Below are 14,313 nucleotides of genomic sequence, written 5' to 3'. Positions count from 1 at the left end.
TTTCAAAATCGTATACACTTAGACAGGACAAAATTGTTTGTTTCTTTAACATTGATAGTACGTGACAGTAGAGAATCGTTTCGAAAACGCATGTATAAAAATACATTATTGTACTAATATTTATTATATCTCTATATTTCAATATATTCGAATAATTAGAAATTTATGGCGTGACTGATGTGGTTAAATACTCGCGTCTAATTGATACCAATGATAGGAGAAGGTCGTGTATAAGGGACTGATAAAATAAACCGTATATTTAAATTTGAATATGTTCTCACAGGTTTTATTAAGACAATTATCGTTACAACGTTCTTTGTCTTTTATGCGTATATGTTCCTTTGTTTTTATTTTTACGGTATGTGAAACGATAAATTGCTTGTTCCGATAAGAGCCTGGGTAATGATAACTTTGCGTAGAGATTTTAATCGGGCTTGAAACTTTTTTCAATTTCAACGTCATCGCACGGGAAAATTTGTCAATACGCCTCAAGGCTAGAAGCAGCAAGCGACTGCAGTTATTAACGTTTCTCAATTTCTTAATTTATCACATTATAAATATACTATAACTTTTGACAGTTATGCCATATTTTATAATTCGATTCAATTATTTCGTAACGCTTACGTATTGGCACGAAAATGTATCCTTTCTTCTTCTTAGAAGTTAAGTATTTCATTTTTACTTGAAAAATACCCAATATCATTAATTTAACGTGTCAATAGATGATTCCGCAAGTTTAAATAGTTTTGACACTTTCATATTAGTTTTTATTAAGCCTAGCATCCCTTCCCTCTGCTTTTCGTTGCAGACACTTCATTAGTTTTACTTTTGCTTTTTTCCCTAACTTTTATTTTGATTGACTTAATGGGTAATTACAATATGCCAAATTCGTATAATCAGCCTGACCCTTTCCCGAAATCAAAAACCTGAAGCTTAAATAATTATACATAATTCGTTTCCAAAGTATTAATAATTTGATGATTTCTACTGTCATCAATTCAACAAGTACAAAACGAATTCACGAATTCACAAACACTAATAATTGAATACCAGTATTCAGACACTATTGATATTAAAAAATTTTGATTTCATCTGCGCAAAACAAAATCAAAAAAGTATTTAATTATAATACATCTTTTTATTCTTTATTCCGCACTTTCACTTCTTTAAGTGGAAATGTATTTCATACACCTGTGTATACTTTGTATACGAAAACAATTATTCATATGGTTTCTCACCTTCTAATTTTATTCTTTTCGCCCGTAATTTTGTCACAGAATTTTGATTGCTATCTATGTCACGCATTATTTATTTATGCTTTTCAGTTACTGATACCATGACTGATCGTGCCGTTGCCATCGCTTCAAACGGGGTTCACTAACGTCTACCGAACTTTTTTTTACTTTTTTCTTTTGTATGTTTTTTTTTCCTATATAAAATGTACAAGAATAATGACAACACCCTTTATGCGCAATATTGAGAAATTATTTTCAAACCGTTAGGGATTTTGTACTGTTCACCTCAATATATCTGGGAATTTGTTACACATTAACTATATAAATAAATAATAGAAATATTGATAATATACGACTGAAATTAATTATTAAATGCATTCTCACTCACATGATATATTTACAATTCGTTGAAACGTCGTTCTCATATGTAGCATATCTCGTTTCATGCAATTATGTATATACTACGTAACTATTGTAACTGGTACACATTATTAATTACGACTTTGATACAATTGAGATAAGAAGTATGTACGTATCTCTCACGCTATATTGATTACACGAACCAAAATCTCTGACAACAATACCTTTCAAATAATACGATAATATAAACAATTAATTGATTAATTATTTTATATCTATATGTATATACACCCAGACATGTAAAGGTATTACCCTAACTTTCGCGAGAGTTTTTATTACTAATTTTTACTTTACATAGGACTTTGTTCAATCAGCAGAATTCAATAAGTAATCGCAGGTTCCAAGTTACGTAGTGCCATCACCTCCCGTATTGCTTTTCCGTATTGGTTCAACTGGTACAGAATCCAGAGCCGATTGGCTTGGCGATTTTCCATTTGTCCCTCCTACAATATTCGATAAACTGTTCATTATTATCCCTGGCATTATTTGTACAGTGAAAAAGTAGACAAGTCAGCAGGGGACAAAATAAAAAATAAACAAAGACTGCTCTCTCCAATTAAATTTCAATATCGTAATCACGTTGGGTTAATTTATCGACTGAATATTTATATAAATCTATCCGAATAAAGCAAAAAGGCGAGTTCCAGTCTAGAGTCAATAATCTCTTGCGCTCTTGTGATTCTAGTCTGAAACCTTCAAAATACTGACCTCCATCAGACACCTGCCCTAGCAATTTGGTCACTGATGATTCTCCGACGTCTTTACGACTAAGAACTTTCCCAGTCAAGTTCGCGTCTTGAGCTGTGACACTCGCTGTCAATTTTTGGAGCTTGATAATAGACGCCAACATCGCATCGCTAGAGTTTTGCAACGTGTTGTACCTATTATCCAATTGCTTCAGCTTCTCTTCTAGTTCAAGGTTACCAGCCTTCAACTGTGAATGAAATGTGAAATATCCGTAAGATATGAATAAAAAATTTTTTAAACATTTGAAAATTGCACAATTATTCAATAACAGATATAACATAAATACACTCACGCTCTCGGACAATTTAGCAACCGAGTCTTTCATTGTTGCCACATTTGTTATCCTCGCGCATTCGTTCTCCAACGACGCAATCTTCGTACTGACATTCGCCACTTGCTCCTGTACCGCACCCAACTGTTTCTGTGGACAAGAAAACATGCGTTGAGTTCAAATATTCGTTAATCCATATCTAAAAAATTGAAAAAAAAAAAAAAAAAAAAATCTCTGATTTAGACTTGTTCTCAAAAGCAAGAATTTAAATTTCCAGGCCTGACCCTGAACTTTTTAAATGACTGAATCCGAAATTTTTAGGAATTCACAAGAACATGAAGAAAGAAAAACTCTGCTATAGGTTTTGAATATTCTGACATGCATTTCTCGATGGAATATAAATGAGTAATAATTATTATTATTATATCCAGTCTGCATTCTTACCAGGTCTGCCTTCCGATTCTCAGTTGTCCACTTCAGATACTGCGTCGAATTTTCAGCAAGTAGAGTGAGGTTTCTCACCAGCTGAGTAATCTCCGTGCGCATCGATTCAATCTGAGCTTTACTTTCATCAGAAAGTACAGCTTCAGGACGCTGTATGTTGTTAGATAGCGTCGCCAGTGAATTCTGCATCCAAATATAATACAAAGTTAAATTTTAATCAATTCCCCTTGTTATCAATCGTGATATAAAAGTAAAGTATTCCCACATCTTGATGAAAGCGACGTATCAACACAGAAAGTACTTGTATATCCATATTTTTGAAAGAATATAAATATTTTGCACAAAAGGAAAATCTATGGTATCAAACATTCTGCGTGTAAATTATTTACCAACTTTACGAATAAATATTTATCTCAAGTGTTTTAGTAGTGAGCGAACCTCTAACGTTGTTATATTCGCCAATAGATTATTTTGGACATCTTGTATCCTGGTATTGCTTGATTTAAGGGAGACGACGGTATTTTTCAAGTCATTCACTTGGCTACCGATCGTCGCTTGATTGTCCTTGAGAGATTTCAACTCTTCGGGAACGCTGCTGAGTTCTGGCGCAGCCTTTATAGTATTCTGAACATCGTGAAGCCCGTGCTGAAGAGTCGATAGCTGAAATGTCACGAAAGAAGGAAAACAAATTTGGTCACCACAGGTCTTGACGTAGAGATAACAAACACCAAAGACACGTGATTTTATATACCTGAGTCGTGAAATTGGCTATTTGAAGTTTGATGTCGTTCAGATTGGCGAATATGATCGTTTGGTTGTTCTGAAGATCCCTCGACAGCGAATGATACTTCTGGAGGGTATCCGGCACGTTTTCATTGCCAGCTATAACTGAAACACAAACGTACGGCGAAGGTGCAAAAATTAATACAACATTCGCAAACCTCGTGTGCATTGTACGTAAAGAGTTGATAGAACCAGTGAAAAAAATCTGATGCCCGAAAATTATTTCAGCAAATATTATACTAAATTATTCGCATTGATTTTGGAATGGGAAGAGAAATAATTTTTCCACGTTACGTATAATTTCTTTTATGAACCTGCATATCATAAATATCCACTATTCTTCTACTTTTTCTTCTTGACTAATAATAATCACACAAAAAATAAAACCAATTTTCATTTTCAATTGTAGCGATACATATAATACATATATATATAAGATATAACATGAATGTAATCTTACAGAATTTTTTTACTCTTATTAATAGAGTATTCTGACTTTCTACTGAGTACATGAAACTGATCGAGGGATTCGTAAATTTTTTATAATGATGATTAAAACCTATTCAACAAAGGCTAAGGAAGCCTCGAAACTACAGAGAAGTAAAAAGGAAATGTAGAAAAATAATATACGTGTATATTTCTGTTTTTCGCAAACATTGCATCTAAAAGTCGTACAGCTATAACCCCAGAGAGTTGAACCGGTGAATTGGAAGAGACTCAGGGTGGCAGAAACTGAGATCTGAAGTGAAGTCAGAGGAAGAGGAATTTTTCGCTCCGTATAGATCACGCGTTAGAGGCGTGAAAAAATTGGAGTGAAAAATAGGCAGCATAGAGATACTGTGAATGCGCTTTTTCCTTCAAAGCTTTCGAGCTTTCGGTATATTAATAATAATAAAAATAATAATTCTTTTAAAATGATCATTTCGTAATTCAGCACTTCGTCATATTTTTTTTTCCAAATTCAATTCGGGTGAATCGAATTTCGGGAAACATACCATAATTACAAGAATAATCAATATATCATTATAATATACATCAATAATAACACAGATTTATGATTAATTCAACATATGCTATTCCTACATAATAACAATGACATGAATGAATTCTTTATCAAAATACTTTCCTGCGCAATGTGAAAAATTCACACAATTCACATTCAAATTTTTTATTGCGACTACCAATTACTTGTATAATATATTATTAAGTATAAATTAAGTACAAAAAAATTAATTACGTGGACACAACAAGAGAGGTAAAATAATAATAATAATAATAATAACAACAACAACAACAACAATAATAATATTGGACACGCTGTTGATTGATTTACGATCGGTCGAACTGCTTGTAAATAATAGAAGAAGTACGAAGTTCGTCGTTCGTAAAGATTGTCAAAAACTTTCTTAAATTCGCTTTTCTTGTTCTTGACACCTTAATTATTATACCTTGGTCCAATTCCGTACGAAGAGCACTGAGCTGCTGACGAACGTCGATAAACAACCAGATCAACGTTGCTGTGGCGAGTATCGAGGCACATGCCAAAAATGCGCTGCAAGCTCGAAGAAAACCAGGACAACTCCGACTTCTTCGACCTCCTCGACACTTGCGACCCCCCCGAGTCGAGACGCTCCAATATTCGGATCTGTCGTCGCTGCTGTCCGTCAGAAGTTCCTGAATGGAGATAGGAAAAAAAAAAAAAAGAAGAAATTGAAAAAATATATTTTTCATAATATAAATTCACGAAGCCAAGTATCGGCACAGTTTTTTTGTTACGGAGAAAAACGTGACTTGACGCTTGAAAAACGGTGAAAAAATTGAAGATTCGTAGTTTCAACGAAATTTTGAAAGACAGTTTTTGAAGAGAAAAAAAAAAAACAAAAAAAAAAACGATTCGAAATTGAGGATTCCGTTTTTTATAAACTATAATAAATTAATTATGTTTCAGATTCTCTGATTATAGCAATTTCAGTTTATCGATCGTCTGCAATTGATGAAATTATAGTTTACACATAGGTGTAATATGTGTAAGCTATGAAAATTAATAAAATTCCATTTGCCAGTTGGAAAATAATCATATCACGTCTTCGTTTTCACGCGACCGTTATCGACGGTAGGTGATCGACAAATTGAAACGATATTAAAAAAGCCAGAAAACAAAGAAATCGTCGGAGAAATAATGGGCTTAAATATCTGCGTGATACCTGCAAATATTGGCCTTTTTTCGATAGATCTGTGCAACATAAATAAATGGACGGTAGGTTGGTTGAGTAAAAATGTAGAAAGTTGAAAAAACGGAAAGGTCAGAACACCGAACTTTAAAAAAGGTAAAAATCTGTCCTACTCAATTTTAAAACATAGAAAGTCGAACTGTAGTAAAAAAACTTACCCTCTAAATTTGACGGAGTGAAAACCGAGCCGTTCCAGAAAAAGAAGAGTGAGACATTTCGATACGGAATATTGAAAAAATATTATCAATATTAGAGTGCTCTCTAAATTCTATGTAAAAATTTTTTTTTTTTTTTTTTTCTATATAATAAAATTAGACAGCACCAAAATTTTCTTAGATAAAATCTCACTCCTCTCGTAACGGCTCGTCTTTAACTCGAAAAAAAGTGACTTGTCGCTCCAAAAAATTGCTGTAGGTACTGTTATTCATTCTGCCGGTTCGTTAACACTTTGACTTTGAAAATTCGATATTCCGACCCCTGTTTTTTCTGATCCTTCTAGTTTCTCTACATCCTCCCCGTCCAATGACCGTATAAAGAAAGAAACAAACCTTGCTGATTTGTTGCATTACCTGGGAGCTGCGTTTGCCAGAATTTCGTCTTGTGATGGCGTGAGGAGCAGCCAAAGCATCGAGTTCCTTGCGTTTTTTCATTTTTTTCGTCGGTGGTCGAAGTGGCACGGTCACGGCTACGGAGTCCATTTCAAGGAGGACGACACTGTCGCCTTCGGTATTATCCTGGGCACCCACTTTAGACTATTTATGCAACCAACACCCGGTTCTATTAGCAACTATCACCTCCGTCTTTTTCGAGACCAGGAAAAAGTCTGCCGCATTTGCCGCAGTTAAAAGTCGGAACAAATTTCGCTGACCACTTTTTTTTTTTTATTTTTTATTGTTTTTGTTGTTTTTTTTTCTTCTTCTTCTTCCTTTTTTCTTCTTTTTTTCTCCCGCCGCAAGATCACAGGAAACACGAATATCGCACAACACGAATTCTCAGGTATAGTTCTTCCTCATTCGACGTACACTGTCAAATTTTTTACACATATATTTATGATATTTACATTCCAAGAAATATTCACGTATTTATTCGTTATCGTATATAGGATTTTACGTGATATATGCGAACTTGAATTCTTTTCCGCTATTCTTGACTTCCCGAAAATAATCTATTTATCCTTATCATCATATGTGTACAGTTGGACTGTAAGGAATCAAATATTTTCATTCGAATTATATTAAAATCAATGAGGAATACTAAAAGAAAAAGAAAAAAAACAATAGAGAAGTAAATAATTATTGTCGACGAAATATTATAAGACGAGGATAAAAACTTGGGTGATATTACGTTTCGTTATTGATTATACGATATAACTATTATCGCGTATAAATGGAATAAAATTTTTTTTTTTAAGGTCACCAGTTTTTACCTTTTAATCTACTCCGTTCTCGTGAAATATAAATTTCGTATTAGCTTCGTATGATTTAAGGTATAAAACAAGCGAGTTATTATTTTTATCTGTAAGAGATAATTGAATATAACGTGAAACTCTGCAAAAACATGTTTACTTTGGAAACGTATTAATACACAAAGGTGATAATAACTATGGTACGCCGTTTTACAAGCCTTACGTGCTGTGCTATTCGTACATATATACGAATAAACCAGCCTGCATTTTCATATAACAGATAAAATTTTAATTTACGGAAAACTGATTTTATATTTCCATTAGCTATACACTGAGAAAAATTTCATTCGTTATAGTAACTGGTAAAATTGAGTAAAACAGGTATCGTTAAAAAAACTGTTTGAATGTGTTGGAATTACGAAAAACGAGGTGCACCTAACCATTTTGCGCTATCGTCGATCCTTTTTTGGTTATTCCAACGCAAAATCAGTTTCCGAGGTTTACTCTACTTTTTTATTTAAATAAGGCTTTAACGTCAATTTATTCTTGCACAAGCGTCAAATTTTCGCAACAGTTGCAAGAAAATATGGCAACAGTGATCGTGATGAGAAAGAATAACAACGGATACTAGAGTTTCCGGTAACAGCTAGAAAACTAATTTTCATTTTCTACCTAGAACTATATTTTTCGGTTGTGATAAAAAATGAAAATAGATAAGGACCGAGCGGTAACCGGAACTAAAAATTTCTCTCAGTGTAGGAAAGAGTATATCCGGTCCGGCCTACAATTTGAACAATACATATTGTTTGCACTGACTATCGATCTTTGAGATTAAATTTATTCTACGATCTCTCTTGGTCAGTTTCGATTATTCGATAATTACGCTATGTTTTAAAAATCATAATTATCCAGAATCGTCCTGAAGTAAGCTCAGAATAACGCAAGTTTTGTGAATACATCGTTTTGAGTAAAAAATATTTATCATCGTTCCATTACACGATCGGAATTACGACGCGTCGTTATCGTCTGACAATTTTGTAATTCACTTAAATTCGCCGATATTGGCCGGGTTGCAGGTTTCGACAAAGTCGATGCGTATATGTACACATGCAGAATACCACGTGATATCGGCAAATTAATATTCAATAATACATCCCGACACACTTAAACAAACAAAAGAAATTCCAAAAAAGTATAACGTATCCCACGATCCGTGCAGATGATCCAAATTAATCATGCGGTAAAATAACGCGTAATGATAAGAAGGAAATCAAATGAATAGCAAAAAAAAAAAATAAGAAAAAAAAAACTAGGTCAAAATTTTATCCTTACATTTGAGTTGCTTATACGTTTCAAATATTACATACTTCATGCATGTTAATCGTTATTTCATCCTTCAGCCTGCACACCCGTACATTAATCGATCAACAAACGTGTTCTAAATTCCCTGTGTATGTATTCTTCAACATTTGCACACACACACACCTCAATTTTCCCTCAAAGTTCTCGAGCAGGATCGTGTCAATTTTTCAGCAGTCCGATGTACATTAATATTCGTCGTTTGTATAGTCGTGGAGATCGATAGATCGGGAGGTGCGATACAATAGACGAAAATATGAACCACGCCTGTAATAATGTACTGGGATCAACGTCGTCTATACGTTACCGATAGACTATCGCCAATTTATCAGGAACTTTTAATCTAGCCCGCAAACGAGGTTTATCGCTCGTGCTGTAGAAAAAAAAAAAAAAAAAAAAAAAAACGCAACAAAGTTTAATAAAAAAAGATAAACTCAAGCCAAGTCAAGTACGCCTCAAAATTAATCACATGAAAAGATTAAATGTTGAAAAAACTGCAACGTACTAATAAAACTATAACTTGAACATCGTTTCAAAGATTTTCATTTCGCAGAGATTACGATTATTATTACCGCGCAAAATTACTATCGCATACGTATGGTTTACAACAACTGTAACAACTGCAAGTTATTACACATAACGAAACATTTTTCTCCCTCGTGAAAAATAATCGAAACGTTTTTGTAACGCGATTTTATTTATTTATTTTTTGCTATTTATTTAAACCGTGAGATTCGGAAGACCGATGTTTACGGATCAATTTAGCGCTTGAGGGAATCGAGATACGTCGATAGATCGATCGATAAGCCGGGGCAATCACAACGACGCACTGTGGTTATAGATCCCGAGTTTATACACCGATCGGCAACATTACGTCATAATTCGATGTGGTGCAGATTTTCAATAGCAAATTTACAATATTATCTTGATATGTATGCAGGTAGTTTATAATATTTTCGAGCTTTATTCAGCGAGCTCTCGCGCGATACTGCAGGAATATTGTAAAGCGTATCGAGCAAAGTAGTCGAGAGCTCTTATCAATCGTTGTGAAGCGACGAGTTGAAGTCGGTATGGGAGAAGAAGATAGACCGTCGCAGCCTTGCTCGAAACAGATATAACGCAATGTCAGATATCGATATAGGTATACGTGACACGTTAAACTCGGAACTGGCACAGGTAGGTAGGTGTACAATAATTAAAGGCCGCGACAAACTGCCAGCTTCGCGGCGGCGTAAAAACCGCGACGAGCTAAACGTTGTTCAAACAAAAATGCCGAGGAAAAAAAAGAAGAAGAAGAAGAAGAATGCGAGATGGAAGAGAAAAGACAAAATTTAAACGAAACGAATAACTATGAAATACTCTATTATTTGACAAATTGGATAATTTTTAATACATGATTACAATTAGTTTTCAGTCCCGTTGTAAAATTATTTTTTGAAAACTGTACGAGAAATTTTTTTGGAATTCAACCATGAAACAGTTCGGTTTGTTCGTGATCAGAGATTGATTGATAAAATTTTTATTGAAATAATGAAGTTATTGTTCTTTTCGGGATCTCTGATTCGGTTGAGAAATGAAAGCTTCGTGCGTGATATCGAATTTTATATTTTGGATATTAAGAAGAAAAAAAACCTTTCGCACATTTCAAACGAAAGTAAACTCAACTCGAATAAGTATAATCGTTAGATCTCGTAAGATTTTCAAACTGATATCACACGAAGAAAAACGATTCAAATACAACTACTCGTTTGTTATACTAAAGTATATTTTATCAGTACAAAGTTAATCCATCTGCTTCCGCAATATGTGTGTTGAAATCTTGATTACACGTTTCGACCATCGTTATGAATGATTGTCTGCTGAAAATCCCCGCCAATATTTGCGAACTTGGGCTTTAATGTAAATGGCAATGAGACCTATAGCTAATAAATTGTCACCGCCACGCCTAACGTTCATTGATTTACTCCATACAAGCATAGATCGATATAGATTTAAGTATAAGATGATGTGAACGAACGAGGTTGAATTTCTCTTCTGAGAATGCGACGATCGCGAATGAGAGACCCAATTTTGTACAAAATTTTTCAACTAAACGGGTTGAAAGAAAATAAAAATTGACCGAACGTCAAATTTTTTCGAATCAATTTATACGAAGAAAAATCGAAGATGAAAATGAAATTTGAAGACTGAATTTTAAATGCTTCAGACGTGGCTTCGGGATGAGCAAAGGAACGTACGATGAGTACGAAACAAGAGTAAATATGTGATGCTGATGACGTATATCTATATGTATATACATACGTTACTCACGCTGATATAATACAAGGTACCGAGAACCGCAGAAGAGCAGTAACGAGGTGAGTCACGTCAAACAAAGAGTAAGTTAGTTAAAAAGTTTTTTATTTATCACTTTTTTTCCATTTATCTCGGTTCAACATACCTCGCATTATTTGCATGAAAAAGAAAATTATTTCGGTCGAGTGCGTATAACTTACTTTTATTTCACTTAATTTTGTCAATATACCTAATAAATTCGTTTCGTTCGTACTCTCCAGCTCTTGGCACGTCAAAATTTCAGCAAAATAATAACGATGTCGAAACACAATTCTGCTCCGCGTATTAACTACGATGTTGCACGAGTTTATGCATCGATGCACAACAACGATAATAACTCGACACGTTTTTCTTATGTTGATATGTATTACCTTGTATCTACGTACAACGATAAGCTCAGGTGAGAGCGGAACGTGATGTTGAAACGGCTCTGATTAGCCAACAAGCGATTTCAGATCGTGCGGAAAAATTGTGTAGGTAGACGGAAACGTTATCACAGCATGCGAAAAAAGTGTTTTAAACTCACAACAATGAACTGAAATGTTAACAATTACTTTTACAATACGTTGATTTTGCTATGGATCAATTAATTTTCCATACATTCGAGTAAAATTTACGTAAAATATATTTTGCCGGGTAAACAAAAAAAAAAAAACAAAATACAATTCTTCTCGGTAAAAACTGAAAACGAGTTTTGTAGAAAATTTAAAAATCTAATCACTGGTTACGATATTTTCCTGTAATTATTTGGATGATTTGATATCGATGACACGATAAATTGAGAAAAAAAAAGAATATATATAAAAACCAAACCAAACAAAGAGATTTAATGTAATGTGAATTTCAACGATAATAACAACCGTTATTGCCTGTGTTGTCTTTCCTCTTGCAAAAACGTATATCCGCAATAAAACTCGTTCATGGAAGACCAAACGGTAGTTTCTGCCTTTTTTTCTTCATCTTCGTATTTTTATCCAAGTTAAATATCCGAGAATGTACCGTCGTTCAAAGAAGATAGAAGAGGAAGAAGAGAAAAATTGAAGGCAATTTTAACACTCCTTAAAAAAAAATTTCAAAACTTCCGGGAGGTCTTAACAACTCCTTAATTATCAATCTAATCGCTCGATTACGGGCTGCATGTAGCGACACGCCTTGTTACCTGTCTCCTGCTGCGGCAGGCATAAATCAACAGCAACGTATATGCTTTACAGAGTGTGTCACATATGTGTGAGTATAATCCTAAGCCTGGTATGGAAATTTTGAAAACAGAACACGAGCAAGTTGAAGATTAAATTCAAACAACATTTGATACAAGTTTGCGGGTATTATTGTAAAGGTATTGTATCGAACAAGTGCGAAGGTTAATACTGTAAATATAAAAAAACCAGTGTCACATGCCATGAGAATTCAATTGTGTCGTACGTACGTACGTACAATACTTATTCAATTTGTTTTTCTTTTTCCTATTTTATTTTTATTCAAACTATACGCGAGCAAACGCTACAGCTAACGATAACATTTGAATTGTAGAAATAAAACGACGTTCGATTAGCTTCATTATTCGTACACCCGCTATTTATATGAAAAAAATATCGATGTGACGTCATCGTGAGAACTTTTATTTAATAATTTCGAATCAAATTTTCGTGCATCAATTTAAGAAATAAGAATACGGAAGTAAAACCTTTGGAATTCGTCAATTTTTTCCTTGCACTGTAATCCTTTGTTAAAAAAATTTTATACCAATTCCGTGCGTATCGATAAATTTTTCAAATTATTCCCGAATTTCGATATAATTTTATCACACATTATCTACCGCAAATTTCGCGACTCTACGGTAAAGAAAGAAAGCTGTTCGAATCGAAATATATTATTCAACTGGGAATAATCTGTATAAGACAAGACAATATTTTCCTTTTCTTTTTTTTTTTTTTTTTTTACGCACGAAATAAATCAACTCACAGTACGTATACAGCGATATCTCTTTTGCAAAAGAATTCTTCCGGCACAATGTAAAATACCAAGTGATATTGCACTCGTAAAATCAACGATCCGAATGTAGTTTACAAACCCATGAATCACACGAGAAGCTGTCCTTGTTATATTCCCACACTTGTCACGCAAAAATTTTTCACAGCAATATTCACTCGTCCACCGAAATAAGAGCGCATGGCAGAAAGTGGATAAAGAAAAGATTCGAATCACCAGGAAACTTGGCTGTATCGTATATTCGGTGATGAATTATTGGCGCAAAGAGAGGAGAAAGAAAGTGATAAATGCAGGCGCTTCGGTAATTCCAGCGCCGATATCAAAGCCGACCGCACAGACTGATCATCCTTGTCACAGTGCAGAGTATCTGAACACACACGCGTGCACAATAATGCAGGGACACAAGCATGTGGGATGCATGACAGTTCGTCATCGAAGGCGAATCCGGTGAGTCTCGCTCATCGCAGAACGGAAACTGAACTTTGCAAGGGTCGGGATTATGTCGAGTGTACGAAGGGCTGCTTTTATCGCCCCCAACTATCCAAGAATTTGCAGAACTCCGGCCGGCCGATCCGCGCAAACGCGAATAAAACGCGACTCGACGCGCGCCTCTCCATCGATTCGCGCAGGAAACGCCGACGACCCAAAATTTCAGGTGCTTTTACACCTCCGTATTTTTCCCTTATTTCGAAACTCTCGCTTTTCACCGTTGAATTTATTTTCATCGAAACGCGAAGGATTCCCTGAAATTTATTCCGCTGAGAAATTTGTAGGTGAATAAATTTCTTCACTTTTTTCACCGCTTTGCAATTTTTTTTTTTTTTTTTACGACTAAAATCCGAAATAATATACACCGCCGATTTGAGTATCGAATCAACGTAGCTCCTAATTAAACTTTTCAGCACACGTTATTGTGCTGGGACAATTTTTACTAACAAGATCGTATTCTGTGGTTTTTAGAGTCGCTGATTACGAATTTGAAAACGGATTTTAAAAGTCCAAGATGGCGGATCTAATATGGCCGACGAAAATTTCAAATTTCATCGAATTCGGTCTAAAAAATTTGTGCAAGCGTTTTCAGCGTCGCTAATTAAA

The 14,313-nt window shown here is 34.5% G+C and overlaps 1 protein-coding gene across 6 annotated transcripts; it reads right to left on the bottom strand.

The window, feature by feature from the left end:
* Positions 1-258: 258 nt before the first annotated feature.
* Positions 259-13,764, bottom strand: LOC124210755 (EF-hand calcium-binding domain-containing protein 14). 6 transcript variants are annotated; one of them, XM_046609062.2, is made up of 10 exons: positions 8,904-9,268; positions 7,558-7,646; positions 6,680-7,331; positions 5,349-5,574; positions 3,869-4,005; positions 3,556-3,777; positions 3,118-3,300; positions 2,695-2,823; positions 2,364-2,589; positions 259-2,098 (listed from the first exon to the last, which is right to left on the bottom strand). In XM_046609062.2, the coding sequence occupies exons 3-10, from the start codon at positions 6,827-6,829 to the stop codon at positions 2,001-2,003; spliced, it is 1,371 nt and encodes a 456-aa protein (XP_046465018.1). In that variant the 5' UTR covers positions 6,830-7,331; positions 7,558-7,646; positions 8,904-9,268; the 3' UTR covers positions 259-2,000. The 6 variants fall into 6 exon arrangements, with proteins under 6 accessions (XP_046465018.1, XP_046465019.1, XP_046465022.1 ...); XM_046609063.2 differs by having other exon boundaries at positions 6,680-7,154; XM_046609066.2 differs by lacking the exons at positions 7,558-7,646; positions 8,904-9,268 and adding an exon at positions 13,301-13,764.
* Between the last annotated feature and the right edge of the window lie 549 nt (positions 13,765-14,313).

The sequence above is a fragment of the Neodiprion pinetum genome, chromosome 1, assembly GCF_021155775.2.
Source record: "Neodiprion pinetum isolate iyNeoPine1 chromosome 1, iyNeoPine1.2, whole genome shotgun sequence".
Lineage (NCBI taxonomy): Eukaryota > Metazoa > Arthropoda > Insecta > Hymenoptera > Diprionidae > Neodiprion > Neodiprion pinetum.
This window is presented reverse-complemented; position numbering and strand designations above follow the sequence as displayed.